Here is a 24620-nt window from a genome sequence, read left to right as displayed (position 1 = left end):
TAAAAATCAAAGTACTGAGAGGACTGATGGGGGCAATGCTTTGCAGTTTCAAGACTTGATGTAACCCATTCATTTCAGGGAAATACATGCAGGCATTATGTAATGCACTTGTGTGTGGCAAGAAATGGAGTGGTCACAACTTTAACAGTGCACAACAATAAAATTTATTAACTTTGTGTTCAATACACTTCTATATTTTGTTCAAAAGGTAAAGATAAAAAATCTAGTCTTGTTCAATAGCAGTTGTTCATCGACAAACAAAAACTTTTCATTGCCAGGTTTGATAAAATGAAAAAGATAAAGCTATACAATGTACAATGTATTTCAATTTCTTCAATACTTCTGTTTGCACTCTATGTCCTGACATCATGAATGTGTTCTTGACAGTCTAACAGAAATAGGCAAACTTTGTAACACTTTATGAAAGTTTGGAAAGAAAGTCAAAATATTCCAATATGTGAATATTTAAAGGAACAGGATTTCCTTGAACTGACATTGAAAAAATCTAGGCTATGTTTTCTAATGTGTACAATACTTTTCAATTAAAAAAGTCAGGAATGTTTTTTGTTACAAATAAGCATCATTTTAATAAGGAGTCGTCATTAGTTAACACACAAACACCTGTAAAAATAGTTTTATAGATCTACCTTTTTTCCATTCCAACTATTGCTAAAATTCAGTAACTGTTTTCTTAAAAACATACATGATATATGATGATATTATTATTCATATTGTTTGTTATGTTTGTTGATCAAAATAACATTGTCTGTTTCAACTTTAGGTTATTTAATATACACCTGTATTTCAAACTATCAATATCATAATATATGAAATACATTAAACACTATGAAAACCGTGATTCGTCATATCAATGAACCTACCGAACCGGCGTATACACTTAGGTTCGAGTAAATTAGGATACGAAACGCCCATGGAAAAAGAACAAGATTTCTGGTGGTTCTGCCTTCGAATATCACCATCAGAAACCATTTGCACCCTCAGATAGGTGAAATACATTCAACTGGTAACATAAGTGTATATCTGCAGGGATAATTACCAAGAAAATGAGGCCAAAATATAACGGGCACCTGTGGCAAGTTATCATCGCGGAGTGGTGGATTACCTCCCATAGCAAAAATTACTCGGTCTGAAAAATGATGAAATACGTATATGTACGCGCATTTATAACAGTATTTAGCGCAGTTTTAACGTTAAGGTAGAACGCGACACTTTGCGAACTTTCGAGTAGCGTCTTGAAATTTTGCATGTGTAAAATTGACCATATTTCAAACAAGATGCAGTTTATTTTATACCAATAGAGCCAACCAGTTTTTGTACACGAGACGTCAAAGTTGACCACCAAAGCCCGTTTTTGAAACTGACGTTGCCACGTATCCTTGGCAACTGTTACGGGTACTGCAACGGCACCAGCCAACAAATTTTCTTACATTATACATTATTCGACGAGAATTAAATTTTCCTTCATGGTGATGTAAAAATCATTGTTTTACACCAACAAATATTTGAGAACTGGAAAGAAAATCGCCGTTTTGGACTAAAAATTGACGTTCAGTTTCACAGCATTGTTCGACTTTAAATCAGAATATTACAAAATCCCTGAATTAAATTTTTGATTTTTTTCAATAAACGGTGTTTAAAATGTATACCGAGTCCAACAGATAAATAAAACTGGGGGGTCACCGACTTAGTTATTTTGGTACATGTGATTTTATTTCCCCCACCCCCATGCGTAAAATGACGTCGCCGTGTATCCTTGTCAACACTGTGGTACTGTGACGACACCAGCAAACAAATTTTCTTAAACTATACATTATTCGACGAGAATTAGTATTTCCTTTATGGTGATGTAAAAATCGTTGTTTTACACCGATAAATATTTGAAAAATGGAAAGAAAATCGCCGTTTTGGACTAAAAATTGACGTTCAGTTTCGCAGCATTTTTCGGCTTTAAATCAGGATATTACAAAATCCCTGAATTAAATATTTGAATTCATTTTTGATGAACCGTGATTTCTCGTCCGTCGGACTGTTTTCGTAAATCGTTCTGTTCAGTCAACAAATACAATGTATCTGCATTTAAAATGGTATATAATTTGTGGTGATCACTTAACCTTAGACCCGATATTTCTTTAAAGTTACGTCAGAGCGACAAATATGACGTTGAGTTTTGAATAAAAAATATGCTTTAATCTTGTCTAATGTAAAACGCAAACAATATAATTTGACTAAAAAGTAATATGATGATAAAACTTTATTTAATTGCAATGAGTATTTGTTTCTCTAAATCTTCATTTTAAGATAAACTCTACTTTTATATCAAAATATTAGAAGCCTTTAAAACTCGGTTACCGTGGGCGAAATTATTACGCTGAATTATATTACTCTACCCCTACCCCAAATTCAAATACGTAGTTAAACGGGTTCTCGTATGTCTTGTGATCAGTTTTGAACCAATTTTAAGAAGAATTTAGTCAACAGAGTCGTTTACAACATTGGAAGGATTTCTTGAATTTCTTCTTAAATTCATGATTATACATAATTGATACACACGACATTGCAAACATTTACAAGAATAATAAGAAAAATTAAACGCCCTAATATCGTTGGAATAAACATCACACATCTATTTAACTTTATTATAAATTTTACGTTTTGGAAATATTTCGATTGTTTTGAGAGTAGTTAGACACGCCGATTTCAAATAAAGTGCAGCCACGGGGAAACAGAATTTATATTCATTGTACGGAGGCTGTTGATCTGAAAAAGGTTAATTTATTAACAACGCTAGATAAAAACACCATCCTTTACAATGAGGTTTTAGCTCTCCAGAGATGTGTTTAAAGGTTATCCTTGTATTTATAGATACATAATAGAAACATATACCATATATAATATTTTTCTAATATTAGAGACCTATCAGACATAACGAGTACATACTCTGCTAAAATGATAAATATTCCATAAAATAAAAAAGAAAGAAAACTGTTTGTTTTAGGTTTAGCGCTGTTTTCTGTTACGATAGGCGGGTAACCTAACCAGTGTTTCTCAACAAGTAACTTTCAACTTCACCACATAAAATCGGAGGTGGAGGACGAATGCTTTCGGACAAATACATTCTACCAAATTGTCACGCCCTACCCAGGGATCGGAAAAGCGATTCATAGAACTAAGCTAAGCGGATGGGGTAAAAGAAAGAAACACAGAAAACAGTGGTTGTGATGGAAACTCGCTGTAACTCATCAGCGGTTAAACATGTATAATTCTATGTTGTAATTATCTATATGAGCGACTTAAGAATCGTAACATTGTACATAGGACCGACGGCTCAAAGTTGCTGGTCTTGGTTTCGTATTTACGAGATACTAGGATTTGTACCGTAAGATTTTATTTTTCATTTATTTTTATTTTTATTTTTATAAGCGTCTGAGATTTCAACATTCAGAATGTAACAATTTTCTAGCAGTTCACTCAACAGAATTTTATAAAGCTACGCTTATGCGTTAATATAACATTAGGATAGTATTCAAAGCGATACCTATTATTGAGCCGTGTCATGGGAAAACCAACATAGTACCACCAGCATATATGACATTGGGATGTGCGGGCGTGCGTGCGTGCGTGCGTGCGTGTGTGCTTATGGAGGAAAAAGGATAATATCAAGAAAAACTTGACTCTCGTGGAGAGCAAACTTGAAAATATATGAAACTGCTGTATAATACTGATCTATGACATTTTACAATAATTACGCTTTAACTTTTCTTTCAAATGTTAAATCTCCGAACTATCTACACAATTGCATATGTATGAATTCTTCATTTTAGCAGTGTATTACAACGGAAAACTTGTTAATTTGGTACTTTGAATAAGAAAAAGATTTTAAAAAATCATTATTATATAGAAAATATATTAAAAGCGATTTTCAAAATGACTGAATTATGATGTCTCAAACGTATCTGCATGCAGACGTCGAATTATGGTACAAAATTTACGCAAGGGGTGGGGGAAATAAAATCACATGTACCGAAAAAACTAAGTAGGCGACCCCACAGTTTTGTTTGTCATTAGGATTCGGTATACATTTTAAACACCGTTTATTGAAAAAAAAATCAAAAAATTAATTCAGGGATTTTGTAATATGCTGATTTAAAGCTGAAAAATGCTGTGAAACTAAACGTCAATTTTTAGTCCAAAACGGCGATTTTCTTTCCATTTTTCAAATATTTATCGGTGTAAAACAATGATTTTTACATCACCATAAAGGGAATACTAATTCTCGTCGAATAATGTGTAGTTTAAGAAAATTTGTTTGCTGGTGTCGTCACAGTACCAGTAACAGTGTTGACAAGGATACACGGCGACGTCATTTTACGCATGGGGGTGGGGGAAATAAAATCACATGTACCAAAATAACTAAGTCGGTGACCCCCCAGTTTTATTTGTCTGTTGGACTCGGTATACATTTTAAACACCGTTTATTGAAAAAAATCAAAAATTTAATTCAGGGATTTTGTAATATGCTGATTTAAAGCCGAAAAATGCTGCGAAACTAAACGTCAATTTTTAGTCCAAAACGGCGATTTTCTTTCCAGTTCTCAAATATTTGTTGGTGTAAAACAATGATTTTTACATCACCATGAAGGAAAATTTAATTCTCGTCGAATAATGTATAACTTAAGAAAATTTGTTGGCTGGTGCCGTTGCAGTACCCGTAACAGTTGCCAAGGATACGCGTCAACGTCAGTTTCAAAAACGGGCTTTGGTGGTCAACTTTGACGTCTCGTGTACAAAAACTGGTTGGCTCTAATGGTATAAAATAAACTGCATCTTGTTTGAAATATGGTCAACTTTACACATGCAAAAATTCAAGACGCTACTCGAAAGTTCGCAAAGTGTCGCGTTCTACCTTAAACGATAATTTTCCTGTAGATAAATACCAGTTTGGTCAACGTATATGGCGTTTTTTTAAAATAAAAATCTGGGAATGAATGTTTTCTTCGGTCCTTTTTCAAGGATTTCCCGAACATTATAATTATGTTTAACACGTCATATACATAATGTTCTGATCTTTAGACTAAAGAATCGGGCACATGTTCAGTTTTAATTATCAGCGACTTTTTCCACAGTCTTTAACAATTTTTGCTTTGATACCATACATATCAAGCGCACTATTTGTATTCATTTATCAATATTCTTCCAAATAATAAAGATAAATAGGCCGAAATGTAATGGAATTTTTCAAAACCACTTCCTTTCGGTTTTGTCGTGGCACCGGCGGTCTCTCTGCATACCAGTTGTTTTTTTTTTTGTTGTTTTTTTTTATGCACAGGCAGGCTCTCTGCATTACGCACAGAGAGGCTCTAGGCTAATGACTATCTGGAAACATTATACAAATATTAATTTAGTGTGTTTATCTGACTTTTTATAACTGCCAACCTGTTTATAGCAAAGAATCCCCGTTGCCGACGCAAGAAACCGCCGATAAAGCATATTTCGCAAAGAGTCCGCCAATATGGATATGCACCGTGCAATTGTGTATTAAATTTTAGTAACTATTTGAAATTCAATTAATTTTTATGCAACTTCTGTGGACAAGACATTTTGATTAACGATTTACAGCTGATTTCGAGATCAAAATATATAATTATATATATAAACAATCACGAATAAGGAAGGTCCGACCAAGTACATAAATATGCCTTTAAGCTTTAAAATGTTCTTAATAGTTGGTGTAAAGTAGAAGTAATCTGTTCATAGTTGATTTTACAAATTCGAACAATGAGAGAAAAAATCTACTGAGGATTATTAGATTAGATAATAATTACAAAAAATCAAACTGTCAAAATAATCCCCCTCGCTCCCCCACGAACCAAATAAGTCATAAATTCAAACTGACGAATAAGTAATGAATTGTTTCTACCTATTCTATTTCAAGTAAACCAGTTTTTTTTTATTTTATTTTTATCATTATTATCTTTTATATAGTATTAATTTTTTAAATAACATATCTCTTGAAAATATTTTCTTAGACATGCGAAAAGTATTTTTATTTCAGCACTCTATTTTCTGAAATAATATTTTAGAAATAACACCTGCACAAAAAAAGATATTTTTACAGATTGCGAATCGGGATTAGAGGCCTAACTAAACTAAAGGAACCAGCGTGGGAGCCATCTGGTCTAGTCGCGTAATGGCTGCCAGGTATTTGAACACTAATTTTTCACTTGGCATGGCAACAGAGATCTAAATTGTGGCTAGTTTTTGTTTAAATTTCATTGTGGATGTATTGTTGACATTTTGGTAGGAAAAATGGGAGAGCAGGTTGTATTTGGTGCAGTCAAGCTCCATTTTAGTATGAGTAGTACTTCCAGGTCACAGCAGTGTGATTTTGATGTCAGTTTACAGTAAGTAAATGTGACCAGAGAAATCTTTCTTAGAAGATACATGACCCCTACTTTTCTCTTCATTTTATATCAGTTTTATCATAACTCTTTAAAATGAGGTAAGGATTTGTTCTCTGAAATGGGTCTAGCTATGTTTGGTAGCTCTTTGAAAAAGGTCAGTTTTATATAGAATATATAGGGGAAACTATTTAGGCTATTGTGACCTATAAGAAAATGTGGGCAAAAAATGAGATTTGTCCAGATATTGATATAAATGAACTAGTTTGGTCAGATTTTGGTAAAAAATGAGCATTTCATTGAAATTTTGCTGCAAAAATTGGTAAAAACCCAAAAAATCACATTTTCACTGTCTTGGGGGTATTTTTTTTTTTAAAAAAATGCAAATTTGCTCTCTAAATTATGCCCATCTATACCTTTCAGAGGGGACATTTGGTATATTTCAAAGTGTTAATGTGTAATTTGCTTGCAAATTATGGTGAAAATTTATGAAATAGGGCAAAAACAAGCTCTGGCTACAAGAACTGGTTAAAAATTATGTCGCGACATCAGTTTCGAAGGAAAATTGGCGCAGGGACACGCGTTACTGAAAATGCCATAAAACCTGGAAAACTGATTTAATCAAGCTGAAACTTGGTATTTTTCATGCAGATGTGTTACTGGTACTATACAAATGAAATTGAGACTATTACAGAAAAACAGTTTTTCTTATAGGCCTAACTAAACTAAAGGAACCAGCGTGGGAGCCATCTGGTCTAGTCGCGTAATGGCTGCCAGGTATTTGAACACTAATTTTTCACTTGGCATGGCAACAGAGATCTAAATTGTGGCTAGTTTTTGTTTAAATTTCATTGTGGATGTATTGTTGACATTTTGGTAGGAAAAATGGGAGAGCAGGTTGTATTTGGTGAAGTCAAGCTCCATTTTAGTATGAGTAGTACTTCCAGGTCACAGCAGTGTGATTTTGATGTCAGTTTACAGTAAGTAAATGTGACCAGAGAAATCTTTCTTAGAAGATACATTACCCCTACTTTTCTCTTCATTTTATATCAGTTTTATCATAACTCTTTAAAATGAGGTAAGGATTTGTTCTCTGAAATGGGTCTAGCTATGTTTGGTAGCTCTTTGAAAAAGGTCAGTTTTATATAGAATATATAGGGGAAACTATTTAGGCTATTGTGACCTAGACTCTTCCACGCGTTAGATACTACATATTAACAGATCAGCGAAACAGAATCGGGATCTATAGGATGTTGCCGCATATTTATAGATTCGCCTACTGACAAACGGTACTTATCGCCGCAAAGTGATAAAGTTTCACCGTAATACACATCCACAACAGTGTCGAGGCACGGTGATGAAAAAATCAATAATCTATCGGTATGAAGGTATTAAATGCATCCGCTACTAGTTTCTATATAAAATTTACAACTTATAACATATTTTTATCAAGACTTCTAGCCTTTCACTTCCTGCGAGACTACCCTTGTCTTGAAGGTCTGTCTTTAGGCAATCAAAATATACCCAAAAATATGGGGTCGACCATAATGCAGTGAAACCATGGTCACGTGACTGAGACACGTGATGGAAACGCTAATATTGCGTAGGTAGACATCAGGAAATACCTACTTTCACTTTCATTTTACAAGGCAGCTTCAAATCAACTTTTGAAGCATATAACGTAGCTTAAAATCATCTGTGGACATTCCTTTTTACAATCAAGCATCAATAAAGCTTATATCTGGCATGAAAAGGGCCTTTACTAGGCGGGAAAATTGCACTATATATTGATATGGACTACATTCGAGTGGACCACGGAGGCATATCCGGCCAATTGCCCCCTTCCTGCCTTATCAGTGGCGTTTTCACGCAGAATCATGTCATGAACACATTTTTAAGCGTACTGAAACTAGTTATTGGATTTCAGAATAGGTCACATGATCAAAACAAGTGTCGGTTTCAGAATTGATCACGTGATCAAATCAAGCGTTTTTATTATTCTTACGCTGAAGAAGATCTATTATAATTTATATTTATAATGCAGTTTAGTTTTCTTCACATACTGTTGTTGATATAAAATGTGTAGATTTATTTAATCATATCTGGATCGAAAATATAATTGCAAAATGCAATATGAAAGTTATGTTTGGTAAATACTTTGGAACTTGTTTTCTGTGTGTTGTCAGTTTGGTCATAAGCTCGACAGGAAAATTGAAAGACGGTTTGTTAAATCTGGGGGCATTGACCCAAAAATAAATTTCCAAACACCTCTTGCAATTTATAAGTTTTAATCATACTTTATATCTAAGTGCAGTTGTCAATATCTCATTTTCAAATAAAAAAATACTCATGCATTATCTTTAACGTATATTTCGTTTATATGCACTCATCATCAGTACACGAGTCTTGAAATATTTGCTGCCTTGTAAACATACAACCACTAACACAAACATTTCTTTTAACTTCTGTAACATGTCAATATTGGTTGAAGACATTTCTGCTGAACGCATTTTCTATTTGTCCAGGGAAGCCCGAATCCTTTCTTTTATTCTCTGCTCTACTTCCGGCAGCAGACTTTCCGATCACAGACTGTGAAGCTGTCCACTTCCGGTAGAAAATAAATGTTGAACCAGCAAACCCGACAAAGCCCGCGCTCAGAAATATCATAATGGTGATGAGAATGGCTGCATTCATACACATTGTCTCTTCTGTTACTACATCTACAAAAACAGAATGTCAATATTATCCTTAGTCCAATTCATTTTTAAGACATAAATCCATTACATGTGGCTCGGTTTGGTTCACCACTTTCATGACTTTCTTTATATACTAAATTATTCACCAGACTTTTTTTTACTAAATTTTTGCGAAATGTAACATATTTCATTAGTGTTTCCTTTCATGCTTTCATGTGGGACTGTCTTTGCTTTGGCAGAACTATTTAACAAAGATAATGCCACTAGTATAGTGTGCAAGTAGCTGTCACAGTAATTACACATGTGTCTCGCTTGACTGCAACAAAAAACGGATCTGGTGCGCCTGTGATATATTACAGACTCCGGTATATACCGGATGCAAGCCATTTGAATGACAGTATTTTAATGTATATATTTTGTACCCGTGGTATTCCTTACCCTGAACTTTAGTCAGTATATTATACATATTGTACACTATATGTGCGTGGACGTGCAAAAAAAGGCGTATTTTTGCCGTGCGCTCCAATGATAATAATTTTGTGACATAAGCAGAAAGACTGCATCAGAGCTGTAATGAGAAACATTGGTCCCGTTTACGCAGTATACGAGCTTAAAGCCGCTTAAAGGTAAAGGACTCGTAATCATCGGCAATATCCGTTCGTTTACGGATCGACGGGCAAAAAAATTATGATTTATTATATGTAAATATGTATTATAAATAACTTACGGATCTCCGAATATTTCTCAACTATCTTAACATTAGCCCCTACATCGATGTCATACAAGTCAGCTTGTCGCTTCGATAACTGATGTTCCTTTGTATCAAGGGCAGTAACTGTGTTGTCTTTGCCGATATGAGCTACGTTTCCTTCCGCAGAATTTCGTTTTCTTCTTCCCCATCCAGAGAGTCCTCCACAAAATGTCTTGAAAAGAAAACATTTCATTTATTTAAGGTAGTGGACCCGTAATGGCATTCGGCAATTTCCGTTCGTTTCCGTATTTTCCATGTATGATTTCGGCATTCTCCGGTTATTACGAAAAACAGATTTTTGTTACCGTCGGAGGATGCAGAAATCGAACACGGGGTATTCGGAACCGTACGGAAATGGCCGATTGTAATTACGGGTACAATACCTTAGGGAAATCATATTCACAATTTTCATGAGATTATGAATAAATTGTTCTTCATTTTAAATATGTCTGTTTCTTTTCAATTAAATTATACATATCATAAATCCCTTTAGTTAGGGGACACGTAAAGACGACAGGCAATTTCCGTTCGATTCAATATTCTCCGTAGTCGGATTCGGCATTCTTCGGATGTTATGGTTTGCCGTTAGTATTAAGTGTAAGGAGTAAAGTTATTTCCGATTATGATCAACGAGAATACGTAAAATCACGGAAACTGCCGAGTGTCACAGGTCAACAACCTAACCTTTAGAGCAACATGTCTTTCATTAAAATCTTGAAATTCTTAGAAAGCAATGTCATTTTTATGTTAAAAATATCAAAAACAAAGTTTTATAAAACGATTATAGAAAAATAGTTCATGTACTTTGTACAAAATGCTAAAAAGCTCTTTAAGAAATAACAGTCATGTGTCCTGTAGTTAACATTTGACGTTAAACGAAGAAATTGAGATGTAGATATTCATGATTATCATAGGAAACTGACTTAAATGAATCAAGTATATCAGATAAGTACATATTTGTTCTTTCTTATTTGAGCCATGCCATGAGAAAACCAACACTGTGGCTTTGCGACCAGCATGGATCCAGACCAGCCTGCGCATCAGCGCAGCCTGGTCAAGATCCATGCTGTTTGCTAACAGTTTCTCTTATTGCAATAGGCTTTGAAAGCGAACAGTAAGTCCCATGATTCCGACCAGACTGCGCGGATACGCAAGCTGGTCTGGATCCATGCTGTTCGCAAACGCACTATGTTGGTTTTCTCATGGCGCGGCTCATATTTGTTCTATCCAAGAAAATGATGCTGAAGACACTATCCTTTCAAAACGCTTTATGTTTATTTTTAAGACAGCCAACCTGAAATGAGTATCGGCAAATTACTTTTTCAATGTATGCGTTTTCGGTATTTTTTGTATTCATAGAAAGCAATAAGCGTAACTGCATTCATGTCCGAAGAATACCGAAATATCTATCGAAATACGGAATCACACGGAAATTGCCGAGTGTCATTACGGGTCCACTACCGTAAGTGTCAAAATTGTCATTTTATATTATAAACACGTGACATGATATATGTTAACTTCAAATTTAATTTTATACATATCATAAATCCCTTTATTTTTATGAGATATGAGTATCTACAGGTCATAATCTAAGTTTCAAAAAAAGTATTAACGAAATGACAACTATTTTTGCATAAACACTGTCAGTTTGTGTAACAATAAATATTCAGCTATGTGGGACTGTCTACATACCTCTGCGCAAGCGTCTCTGCAAACCTCGAGTATGCATGTGAAGTTCATTTCAAGCGCTTGTCCCTCAAGATTAGTAGGTCGAAATGCTCCGAACTCACTCATTAGATAACCAGCCCTCAGTCTCGAAAAGTTGGGAAACAGGTCGGTGTCGGTTGAACAGCTGGATAACGAAAGTTGTATATAATAATAAAATAAATTGACCCAAAGTTATATGTAGTACGAGGGGTGTTCAAATATGAATGCAACTAGGCAAATTTTCAGAAGTACTTAACAAACAATGTCAAAATAATTATCTCAATCCTTCGAAAAATGCACCACCATGTGTTGTACAAAGTGCCAGTGTTTTAATCCAATTTTTAAAGGCGTTTTCATAATCTTTTCGAGGTATACTGTTCAGACACTGGAAAATAGCTGAACCGAGATTTTTGTTTCAGATATTCGCGTACAATGGCCGCTTTGTGTGACGAAGCATTGCCATGCAACAACCTGACATCACGGAGACCAGTTGCTGGCCGACGGTTTGCGAAATTTTTCTTTAACTTATGAAGGACATTGCCTTTGTAAAACTTGGCGAATGATTTGAGACACATTGTCTATTCTTAAATCATCATGGAGAACATACGCCTCACCAGGGGATCGAACTCACGACGATCTGCGCTCTACTGACTGGGCTAGGCGGCTGTACTAATGGTAAATTAAGGTACTCACTAGTTTTCTATGATGACAAGCCCGGAAGCTATGCAGTACCTTGCCTTTATATCAAGATCATCTACAAGTAGAAAGCAATATGGCTAAAAAAAATGAAATGTATCTTGTATAACGCCTTACTTCATTGCCTTCCCGAAACTTACATGGTTCGATACATAGGTATGCATCTATCTTAAGCAAACTAAGGTCCAATAACAATAGCTAGTATGTTCCAAAGACGCAGTTCAAACCCCTCCCTCCCCCAATCCACCGAAATCCTTACTTCATCCCTTTTCCTCCCAAAACGTGTCCCATACATGAATCAGCATTAAGCTTAAGCAAACAAATGTCAAATAAGAATAGCTATGTTCCAAAAAACGCACCCCATTCCCACCAAACCACTAACGAAATCCTACAGCAGTGTGTGTATGTATTACCTCACATAAGATTCTAGTGTTTAAATTAGATAAAAGGTGATCACATGATGACCCCCTATATTTCTGCGGGGTGTCAGCAGATTTTCATGCCGATATAGGCCATAAATAAGAAGTCGATACAACAAATCAATCAATTATAGGATTAGTTAATGACCCACCACGGAAATATATGGGGTAAATATGGTAAATATGGGGACTCGGCTACTGACACCACATATTTCCGTGGAAGGTCGCTAACAAACCCAGTAATTAATATTTTACTGTAATATTTTCATGTACATCAAATCATTGATTAAGTATATCATCCAAGAAACAAAGACAAAACGAACATGTGACGTAACACAGTGGTATACTGCTCTGGAACAGTCAGTGACAAATCACCACTGGGGAACTCAACTGCCTGCAGAACCTCCCTCCCTCTTAATACCCCAGTCACACATACGCGCGCGGATAGCTACGTCTAGCCACGGATAGAAAAGTAGTAATCCGTATCGATCCGTGCCTGAGCCGTACCTCAAAGTAGTAATCCGTATCAATCCGTACCAACACTTGGTCAAAACGTATTCAAGACTTATCCCAAACTTACAAGTTTCTCCAACTTTTGAACATACACAAAGGTTTGAGCGATCCGTAGCCATTTGGACGTGACTTTAGCCAACTTGGTTGAAACTTATTCATCCGTAGTTAAACGCACTAAAACGTAGTTATCCGTACTGAAACGTAGTTATCCGTACTGAATGTACCTTGCCGTAGCTGAACGTAGTTATCCGAGGCTGCCCGTGCTTAAGCGTAGTTCAACGTAGTTCACCGCAGACACGTCCCAACACTTGGCATGTTGCCAGGCGCAGTAAAACGTAATTCAACGTAGTACCCCGTACCTATCCGTACTTCTTCGCGTTCTGTATTTTTATTGTTCCCCGTTTCTCACCATTTTTTCCGTACTAAGTCGTACTTCTCCGTACTTATCCCCCACCCCTACCCCCACAACAGACCAATCCCGTCCGCACCGTACCTGAACGCACGGACATATCCGTATATGTGACTGTAGCTTTACCCCCACTATGTTCCAAACTTACCCATGTACTGACTGTCTAACTGAAGTGCCATGATAAGTGTGTCTGACAACTTCACCTCCTGGCCACTCACTTCCTCCTCCGCCACTACCTTATAGAATGACATGGTGGCGGTGGGTTTCACAGTAATATTCACACTTCCATCGTCAGCCTTCTCCCTGACAGAATAAAAACGGTTTGTCTAATACAGTTTTCAAACCATTGTGGTCAATGAGCCTTATTCGTGCAGCTATTAAATATGAAGACTAATGAATTTGCGAAAGGCATGCATTCAAAATACTAACCAATCTACAATTTATATGAAGTGAGGTCCTTTGCTTCGCAAATTGTATTTCCAAAAGCTATTTTCCACGACATAATGTTTTTCATCAGATAGTTTACAGTACGAAACTCTCTTTATCATGTTTACTTTCTGTACACAAATACAAGTATTTGTGAAGAATTGCTAAAGTCGGACATCAGCATCTTGTCTCAACCTCATAAATTTCAAGCCTTTTAGCAAGAAAGTCGAATAATTCTCAAACGTTTAAAAACTGCAAAGATTCAGTGAGATGCAATTAAGAGTAGATCAACAAATTCGAGAATTTGTGTATTGAAAAGGAAACATCTATGGGACAGCTTTAGAGGATTTTACTTACGCATTTTTGGTGTTTGAAACAACAAGTTCACTACGGTCCGCAACACAGAATATCGGAATGACTTTATCCGCTCCTGTTTGGTACCCGCTGTTCTTTTGAACAACAATCCGGAACAACATTTCCTTTAACATCAGAAAAAAAAATCGATGGATTTATTAATAATCAAACATTACCAACTGTAAATCGGCTAAAGGATTAAAAGATTTTGAATTAGTGATTCGTGTTTATTTTACAGTACGAGATACACTTTATGTTTAAAAGCAGTTATCGCAACCAATGGTTTATTTATAGATTTACGAGAAAAAGAAGGATGATACTGTTTTCTGATGAAATTTGTAACTAAATAATGAAAGTCGCGAAAATATGTAACAATTTAGACTAAGTAATTTTTAACTTTAAAAATCTATACTTAAGAGCCCGATGAAAAATAAATACCCATTGAATATTGCAATCTTCAAAGTCAAATTCGTACATTGCCAGTCCTGACAATGTCGTGTGTTTGCACTGTTCGTCTTGTCCCTGTATATAAATGAGACCGCTATCCATTGCACCGTATGTAGATACAACCAGCTTAGATTTTGTACAGCTCTCAACATTTACTGTCAAAGAAAGAAACAGATTTTCAGGCAATCAGGAGTGATGGATTTATGCCAGAAAAAAATTCAAAAATCAGGTGTCATTGTGTATGCTAAAACATGTATGTATTTACATTTTTGTGTCGGATAAATACTGTTTAACCTTATCACCTTCTAATGCTGACTTTCAAAAAAATGTCAAGTACTAATCAATTATTAATGTTTATCTTTTTATACAAGACTGTCAAGCGAAATTGAAATAGCTGGATAAACTTTTGAAATTAGAATACACACTTTAATGTTTGTATGAGTCTGTCATTTAAAACAGTGGACTCGTTGTGACATTCGGCAATTTCCGTCTGTTTACGTAATCTCCGTATTCCTTTTCGGCATTTTCCGGGCGGTTGTTCGTTTGAACTACATTAGCATCCGGGAAATTCAGAGGTAACCTTAGGAGAGGACGTTATCAAATGTTACTTGCCGATTGTCGTTTCAGGTCATTTACCTAATTTATAACCAAAGTAAATTTTATGAAAAGGCATTTACCATAATTATTATACAAGCAAATCTGTATTAAGCAGCCAGCCGTGTGAATAACATAGTATGTATGCGGAAGAGAAGTTGATAAAAACGTCAGGTTGAAAGTAGAATCAAATATCAGTTGATTATGTCTCTTAGCTTGATCCTTATGCAAGTGCCTGCCTGATGCACGCGACCGCTAGGGCAGGGCCAAACCAGTCCAATCATAACAGTGTTTAAAAGCTGAAGTCGGTTGAAATAAACATTTCCACCCGTTCTTAAATTAATTTAGTTCAATAAGATTTTCTTAACTTTGAAAAATCATATTTCGAACTTACTTAAATCTCAGACAAGATACTTACCCAGTGGATCAAATTGTCCAGAAACCGTAGCTACGGTTAAAAAATATAAAACGTAAGTCAGTTTCTGAAACGAAAAAAAAAGTTTTAATCAGCTATGCTTTGATCACACATATTGAACGCTAGTCGGCTCTTTTCTGCTTCTCATATACGCGCGGAATCACATGTGTGTTTAAAACCACTTTTATTTAAGATTTTTAATGCTATTTAATATTCTTACATATGAACAAAATTTTAGCAACACGGCAATTATACATCGGGCGTATTAATTTCACGATGGCGCAGCCAGAGTGAAATTATTACGTACGACGTGAACGTGTAACCGTCCGAGTGTATTTTCGTTCAATGCAGCTATGGTTTTCCCTACTTCGTGGACAGAAAACTTAATACTAAGTACAAACCTTTAGCCTGCTGGCGGCAAATGATTCTGCCTTTGCGACCAGTGCAGACCAAGATCAGTCTGCACATCCTTGCAGTCTGATCATGGTCTGCCCTTTTCGCTATTCATTAAGTACATTTTCAGTGAACACCCCTTGAAATAATACATGGTACTGCCCAAATTGAAAGATAGGCGAATCCATTTCAGAAATTTAGCGGGATAATGGTTAAGGATGTAGATTCTAGTTAAGTTTTGTTAAATTAAAATCGGAAGCTTTGAAATTTGAAAAAAAAAAATATATCAAAAGTCGTATCAAAATTTGTTACGTCGGCGTTAATTAAAAATGTTCGATAGGGCTCTAGAAAAAAGTCGCACATATTTGCAGTGGTGTATTGTATTAAATGATACAATGTATATTTTATGCACTTAGAATTTGGACAGAAACAAGTAAAAGCTGCTTCCTGAACGAGAATTAATTAAGTTATAATTTTAAGTATCAACTTTCCGTTCGGTAATTAGGGAAAACGTCCATAGACTGTTTCCCGTGCGTGAAGTTGCCCCTACCTACAATACGTAATTATTTAACTATAAGTAAGCTTTTTGTTTGAGATTCTCTTTGTTTTATATTTTACAGAAAACTCCGACACAGTTTTATTTCGTTTATCGGCAAAATAAAGTTACAACACTGTTAGGCTTAATTTCAGTTTATATGTTTTATTTTTTTAATCTTATATTTGGAATATTCAAAGTTTATATGTCTCTAGCTAAACCATGTTTAGTTTGCTTCTGATAATTGTTTGTATTCTACTATTGTACTGTTATAAAATAAAGAGCAAAAATGTCTTATTTTATAATGTTTTATGCATATTACGTATTATCTAAGATAATACCCGGTTGCGTGCCAGTGATGAAATAATGCACGTACGGACACCTGAGGTCTTCCTCCACCACCAAAGCTGGAAAGTCGCCGTATTACCTAAAATTATGTCGGTTCGTTTAACAAAGAAAGAAACTTTTGAATACGCACTGATACATTATTTAGGATCTAACAATAATGAAAATGTAAAAGGAAAAATACATACCATTTTGCTTTCACTTTCACATTTCTGTTTTGCTATTTACGTTGACCATTCCAGTTGATAATTTAAACATATATTGCCACGCTGTTTGCTTTTTTTTCTAAACTGGCATTCACTCGGATAACTTCAGCTTATTTCCATACATCTTATACATAAAGAATATGATTTTATTGACCAAGATGTAAATAGGAATAAATTAAATTATTGGAAACCGTAATAGAACATTATTTTTCTTGACCACTTTTGAATAATTAATGAACGTTTGTTAATAAAGATGTCGTTACCTTACCAAATATGTATTGGTTTGATGCAAGTCTTTGATACATTGATGTCTATCTTACCAGACATTATGTAATAGGCACACTGTATAGGACAAATATGTATTACAGACGCTTGGTATTTGAAGAATAATTTAATAATTTGAAAATAACTAATTATTTTATAGGGACATATGTAGACGAAATTTCCTGTTACGCTTTGTTTGAAATGTCCACTATATATTCTTTTTTTTTTATTTATTTTAAGAAATGAAATATTTTTCCGGTGTCAATGAACAATAGAGTAGGATCGGCAAATTAAACATTGTATTTCCTATACATTTGTAAACAAGATTAAAGTTTCACACAGTTTGTTGCATTGAACGTTTAAAGCAGCTTCCCCGGCCATTCAGTGCACCGGACGGAACAACTGCGACGTCATCTAAGGAACGTTCTCGCTTACTATATGCGGAAGTCGTTGTTCAACTAATAATTTATCCCAGTACCTTGATGAGGAAGTTATTGCAACTACACTGTCAGGGAGGATCAATTATTAAAAAGAAGATGTTTGAAGAAGAGTTTCAGAATTTCAACAAGGTTTCGAGCTATAGGCTAGGGCCAGCGCATAGGAGTTTTACCTTACGGGTAGTTGAATGCTATAGACGATAGCAAATATAGATTGAGCATCGGAAAGCTGAGGCAGAGACATAGGTTTCGGTGATCTACTGAGAAAGTAGGAGAATTCCAGCTTATAGCCGAGGTTCAGCCTTATTGGCGAAGTCGGCCAAGGCATCAGGATTGTACCTATATGGTAGTTGAATGCTATAAGTGAATGCACATAGGCGCTGAGCATTCAGGAGTCAGGGCAATCTTATTGAGTTGCAGCTTTAATGAAGAGAACATAGGCTGAGCATCTATGCGATAGGACTCGTACGATGTTGTTCAAAGACATCGGCTGAAGGGAACTTCGACACAAAGACCAGTCAAGTAAAGTATCTCCAGCCTAAAGGATTTAAACCTGCTGATTTTGAGTTGAAGACTGATAGTTTAAACACTGAATGATTTTTGCCTGATCCCTGAAATTACCTAGCTTATAACTGAAATCATTTACGAATCATTGATACACGAATCATTTAGGCAAGGTAGCCAGAGGAAAATTCTATATATGAGATATCTGGTCTCCCCAGCTCTACATTTTAACAAAAAACATTCTACATCGTTTCTCAGCTAGTCTAATATATAGTCACCTTAGCGATTGGACCCATTTCATTGTTCAAAATACTAAAGGCGTAGGCACTTCCCTGGGTCATATAACTCGTATCCTGACAATTTGCATTGGTCAAAAAGCAAAACAACACAAAAGGAAGAGATATATTGTAAAAGCATCATTATAACAATTGCTGGATCTGGGACGTTTATTCACCTCCAGTGGTGGATATTGCAAGGCCGAGTCGCATTTGCGTTTGCGCGCCTCGTACAATCAGACGTGGCGACATCCACGACAACCGACCTGGCAAAATCCACGATCATGATCGAACACAGCATCCCAGATCAAGCTTCTATTATAATAACCTTTTTATATCGAATTAAAGATATATGAAGTTCAACAGTAAGCCAGTAAAACAACACAGCAACGGCGAATAGTGTAAACGCAATTTCATTCCATTAATTTACGGTCAACCCTGTTTGACGCTGCCAGTCCAGGGAGCTACACAAAATGGCTATGTTAATCAAGTTGAAATTATAACTAAATGTCAACTTGAGACGTTAGTCGACTGACTGCTTAATGCAAGTGGTCATTCAATACAGGTGGTCGCTGAAGTAGGTTCAGCTGTATATTCAAAATTATTTTAGCTGAACAATTTCTTTCGTCATCAATGCATAACAACTCGAAACATATAATATTTGATAAATCATAATAATGATGTTGATAATAATAATAAGGGGGCCTCCGTGGCCGAGTGGTTAAGGTCGCTGACTTCAAATCACTTGCCCCTCATCGATGTGGGTTCGGGCCTCACTCGGGGCGTTGCATTTTTCATGTGAGGAAGCCACCCAGCTGGCTTACGGAAGCTCGTGATGAAATAATGCACGGAGGGGCACCTGGGGTCTTCCTCCACCATCAAAGCTGGAAAGTCACCGTATGACCTATGATTGTGTCGGTGCGACGTTAAAGGCTTTGTCACGTAATGTTAATTCAATGTGTGGTATTAAAACTTTTAAAAAGTTAACCAGATAAAAAGTGTTATTCTACAAGAACTTGAGAAAAAAATTATTGTTTTTGAATTATGCAGTTCTTATCACAAGTGAAATTTCTTGAAATTCATTCCACATAACAACAAACCCATGTAACAGCGACGCAGCATTACCAAGTTAGGCATTGTGCGTCTTGTTGACCGTGTCATGCTGCGTTGCTATATTTGGTTTCCGTTTCATTATTGCTATTGCCTATACATCTTTTAATGTGCGAGAGACAATTGTTTTAAATGCTTCACTATTTGCAAGAGCAATTTTTCTTAGGTATAAATTCTCAAAAGTATGAATTGAATTGGTCAACTGTTATTTAAGGTCGTCTAAAACGCAAAAGCAGGATATATGTCAGCCTTCTGGCATTTGGCTGTCTGCCGATTATTCATCTTCGAATTGTGATCAGCAAACAATATGTATATACATGTACGTTTTGCGTGAGCTATACAAAACTAAAAGAAATTTAGCGGAACTATTTAGCATTGGACCGTCCGTTTCGTTATGTAACTTCAAACCACTATATCGGCATATTGCGACAGGTTGTGTATGCAGTATGATCCAAACAAAATTGATAAAACATATTTATTTGTTTCATTATCACATGTTTTATGCACTTAAAGCACAAACTTTATGTGGAAATTCCACGGGTAGCCCAACACGACAAAACTAAAATGTTGATTAAACCTGTTCATGGTTAAACCATATGCTTCAAAGTAATATATAAGAGAAAGGACAATACCAAGATTGTGCGAATTTAACAAATGTAAAAGGTAATACATGTACATTTTAATCAATGGGATTAAGAATATACAATTTTTAACATGTAAATTGAACGACTTAAGATTGCTTACGTAATTACTCCCTATATTCATGTCAGAATCGGAAGTATTTCATAAGTTAAACAATACTGGATGGCTTTAGTCTCATTTTCCTCTCCTCGGTTCTATAAATAACCAAACAAACAAACGCTGGAATACAGAGAGAACCGGAAATAAGACACAGTCCCAGAGGAAGTGTTTGGTAGATGACGTAATTTCCGGGTCGAATTGTTGTCGTCTGGTATGCGTCTGTCAACTTCAAGTATATCTTTGACAGTACACACATTTGTAGCACCGATGACAAGCCTGAAACAGATAAAAATAGTTTTCTAGATTTAGATGTCTGGCGCGAGACTGTAACCAGACAAATTTCGTGAGACGGACAAAAATGTAAAAAAAGTACTAAAAAAAGCATTACCTTATTTTAATAACCTTATTTTAATAAGGTAAGGCTTAAACCGCTTAAAATATGGTACATGTCTGGTGATTGAACACTTATCAGGTTTCGTGGCAAATTATAATAATGCATATATGCTAAAGCAATTTGGTGTTTAATTACTTGTGATAAAAACACCAAAATGTTCTCGTAAAACTGTATAAAATAAATCTTTAGCACTAAATAAACACATTACTTAATGCCTTTGCAGGAGACAGAGCATCAAGACAAAAGTCCTTAAAGTACCCGACAAAACAGACCAGAAGACAGATATCGAAACAGCACAGTCGGATTCAACAACTGGCTATCATAGAGTACTCCAACTGTTCAGCCAGACACAATCAAAGAAGAGAACGTAGCGTCCAGCTGTAAAAGGTTGAACACTTAACATGCTTTTGTCTGCTAATTAAAGCACGAGTCACGCGCTGTTGTCGTAATTAAAAAAGGTAGTGTTGTTCTTATCGTTAATAATCTAAATAAAACTATCCGCTAAGTAACTATATAAAAAACAAGATATATTTATAAACTTACACTAAACATTTACTAGTTTCAAATATTTTGATAGTCTGACATCAAGTTAATGGTCGGTGATGCAAAGACATATACTTACACGCCCAACCGAGGGAACCAGACGCCGCGATTATCAGACAAAAGTTTTTCTTCACAAGCCCAGTAGTCTGAAATATGACCGCTGTAATCAGCATGATAAACTGGGACACGACTGCAACCTGCGTAAACACGACCCAGCCTGGAATAGAAAATAACGTTTAATGTGTATGGTAATATTGACGTCACCAGAATGTATCTACATTTATTTGGTATGTTACAAAAGAAAGAAATCTGTAGTTATATGAGCCCTGCCATGGGAAAACCAACATAGTTGCTTTGCGACCAGCATGGATCCAGACCAGCCTGCGCATCCGCGCAGTCTGGTCAGGATCCATGCTGTTCGCTAACAGTTTCTCCAATTCCAATAGGCTTTAAAAGCGAACAGCATGGATCCTGACCAGACTGCGCGGATGCGCAGGCTGGTCTGGATCCATGCTGGTCGCAAAGCCACTATGTTAGTTTTCTCATGGCACGGCTCATTCAAGTATGTATTTCTAGTCCTCTTCCATGAAAACCCGATACTGCAGCAGTCCTATAAAGATGTCCAATCGCGATCCCGATGAGGCTTGAACCTCAGTATCCGTCTGCGGCGAACCATACCTTGATCACTAGACAACATTGACCACTAGACAATTGCCTCTCAATACCTTACAGACAGAGACAATTATGCATTTAAATTTCTATGAAAAAAACTAAAACTAGAAGACAAATATGAATAAGAAAAGTCTTGCTAGTAAGAATATAATGTCCACGTATTAAATTAAAGTACATAATATGTTCACACACGTATTCCTGTATGTAGAAGAAAACCATACTCAAATGTTTTAGTTAAACCTGTTAGACAGTACATCCACATGAACAGCATTGCTTTCTTCTAAAGAACATTCTTGGTTGTAAAAATTATGTTAACAGAATTAACCAATTAACCAATTAACTTTCTTGCTTGCAATATCGCACAGTTTCACCAATACCTTTGCATATACAAAATATGTTCAGAGTTAAGTCCATTCTTGCTTGTAATCAACACGTTCATAAAATAGTTTAAAATTTGTATTTAAGAGAATATTTATTATCATGATAGAAACTATGTTTACCCAACAACTATTGTTTTCAAGATCTTCTGTTCAGGCGAAACAGATTCCTCACAAAATCATTAGCAGGACGAAAAGGCAATAAATCATATAGCATCTCTAAAAAAGCTTTCTTTTCTTTACAAACCTTCGTTTGAGCCATCAGCCAGTGTACACAAGTATTTTTCACAATGTACAACTGTGAAAAGTCCATATGTTGTTTCATTATCTTGTACATTTAACCACCAAGATTTTATAAACAGCCCAATCGCAGAAACAACCAGCGATGAAATACTGCAGAATAAAGCCGCAGCACTTGAAAACCGAAGTCCTTCCATTCCTTCTACTATAATCCTTCAAAACATAAAATTTTAACCACAGAGATGATTTGATTCTTAAGGCCAAGTCCAATATATATGCTGTTGTAATGTTAGAGTTTGATGCACAAATGAATGTTGTTAAGTAGATTTTTATCAAATTTACTGTGATCACCGGATAATGAGACTTAACGTTCATACTTTTCAGGAAATTCTCAACAAGATCAAAGTGATATCTCATCTTTTAACAATAAATACAATGATTGCATACTCAATTTTATTTAACAATGTAGCTTAATATATAGATGATATTTGTTTGTTTCAGTATGAGATCTTACAATTATTGATTCTTAAGCAAGAGGTCAATATTGTCCTCCTCCGGTGAATATCACATCATATCCAATGATGCTCAAGAGTCAATAACTGTTTTATTGTATGGACTCAGGATTATAATTAATTCTAACACGACCCTATTTAATTTCCTATTTAACAAAGAAGGCTGAACATTGTGTGTTATTATTCATTCTAACAAGATCCGATTCATTTTCCTATTAACCAAAGAAGGCTGAAAACAGTGAATTATTATTCAAAAATTCACTGCTCTGACGTCATAATTATTACGTCATAGCATCAAACGGCATAGCGGCGCGCTGGAAAAGAAACCGTTTGAAAACGGGCGGATATAAATTTAATGAATGCCGTCAAGAGTGTACTTTAAAGTCCTTGGTAACGGGTTAGAATCGAAATAATATATCTCATTTAGTGATTTGCTCTTGAATAGAATCATTATTTTTCGTTCAGATGCGTATTATAATATCACTCGGGCTGCGCCCTCGTGATAGAATTCCTCTGCATCTTAACTCCAAACAATGATTTATTCAGCGACAAATCACTAAATGAGATATATTATTTCTTAAACAATTAACTTTTCTGACGTTACAGTTATTACGTCATTGCGTCACACTGCATAGCGGCGCGCTTGGAAAGAAGTCATCAGAAAACAGGCACATGAATATTTGATGGATATCGTCAATGACGTACATAATCATTCTTGATAACGTGTTAGAACGTGTCGTTCAGATGCGTATTATTATATCACTCGGGTTGCGCCCTCGTGATATAATTCTTTCGCATCTAAACTCCAAACAATGATTTTTTTCTACGGAAAATCACTGTTTGAAATATATTATTTCTGAAGTAACACACGTATGTTTCAACATATGTAATGTTTGAAGGTAACAATTAATAACTTCCTTTCTATTTTTAGAAAGTCATGTTTAATGGGAAAAACCCACTAACCATAAACATATAATATTATATAGAAAGATGATGATCGGTTTCGGCCAATGAAAATTAGGTTATTTTTAACCAGGTTTTCAACGAAAACCTGAGTTATTAGATTGGGGTAGATGTCGGTCGGGCGGGCGGGCGGCGGCGGCGGCGGCGGCGGCGGCGTCAAACTGGTGTTTCCGGTCAATAACTTTTGTTTCGGTAAAGATATTTGAATAAAACTTGGTGTGTATGTAGCTTATATCAAGACAAAGGCTGGGATTGATTTTGGG

At 35.6% G+C, this 24620-nt stretch overlaps 1 protein-coding gene across 1 annotated transcript; it reads right to left on the bottom strand.

Moving 5' to 3' along the window:
• Positions 1–8797: 8797 nt before the first annotated feature.
• On the bottom strand, positions 8798–23218 carry LOC123542562 (uncharacterized). Its single transcript, XM_053531334.1, has 11 exons — positions 22890–23218; positions 21673–21810; positions 17308–20932; positions 15850–15913; positions 14829–14992; positions 14394–14515; positions 13759–13913; positions 12267–12327; positions 11559–11718; positions 9843–10038; positions 8798–9139 (listed from the first exon to the last, which is right to left on the bottom strand). The coding sequence occupies exons 3-11, from the start codon at positions 17308–17310 to the stop codon at positions 8895–8897; spliced, it is 1170 nt and encodes a 389-aa protein (XP_053387309.1). The 5' UTR covers positions 17311–20932; positions 21673–21810; positions 22890–23218; the 3' UTR covers positions 8798–8894.
• Between the last annotated feature and the right edge of the window lie 1402 nt (positions 23219–24620).

This window comes from Mercenaria mercenaria, chromosome 19 (assembly GCF_021730395.1).
Source record: "Mercenaria mercenaria strain notata chromosome 19, MADL_Memer_1, whole genome shotgun sequence".
NCBI classification, from domain to species: domain Eukaryota; kingdom Metazoa; phylum Mollusca; class Bivalvia; order Venerida; family Veneridae; genus Mercenaria; species Mercenaria mercenaria.
Note: the sequence above shows the minus strand (reverse complement) of the source record. Positions and strands in the feature narration are given on the sequence as shown.

Bases quoted from the DNA above. Each gene is read 5' to 3' on its own strand.
- LOC123542562 (XM_053531334.1), bottom strand. The intron at 14,516-14,828 runs GTATTTATTTTT...CTGATGTTAAAG, and splicing joins AAGATTGCAATATTCAATGG to GAAATGTTGTTCCGGATTGT. The intron at 12,328-13,758 runs GTAAGTTTGGAA...TTCTACTTGTAG, and splicing joins GTTAGACAGTCAGTACATGG to ATGATCTTGATATAAAGGCA.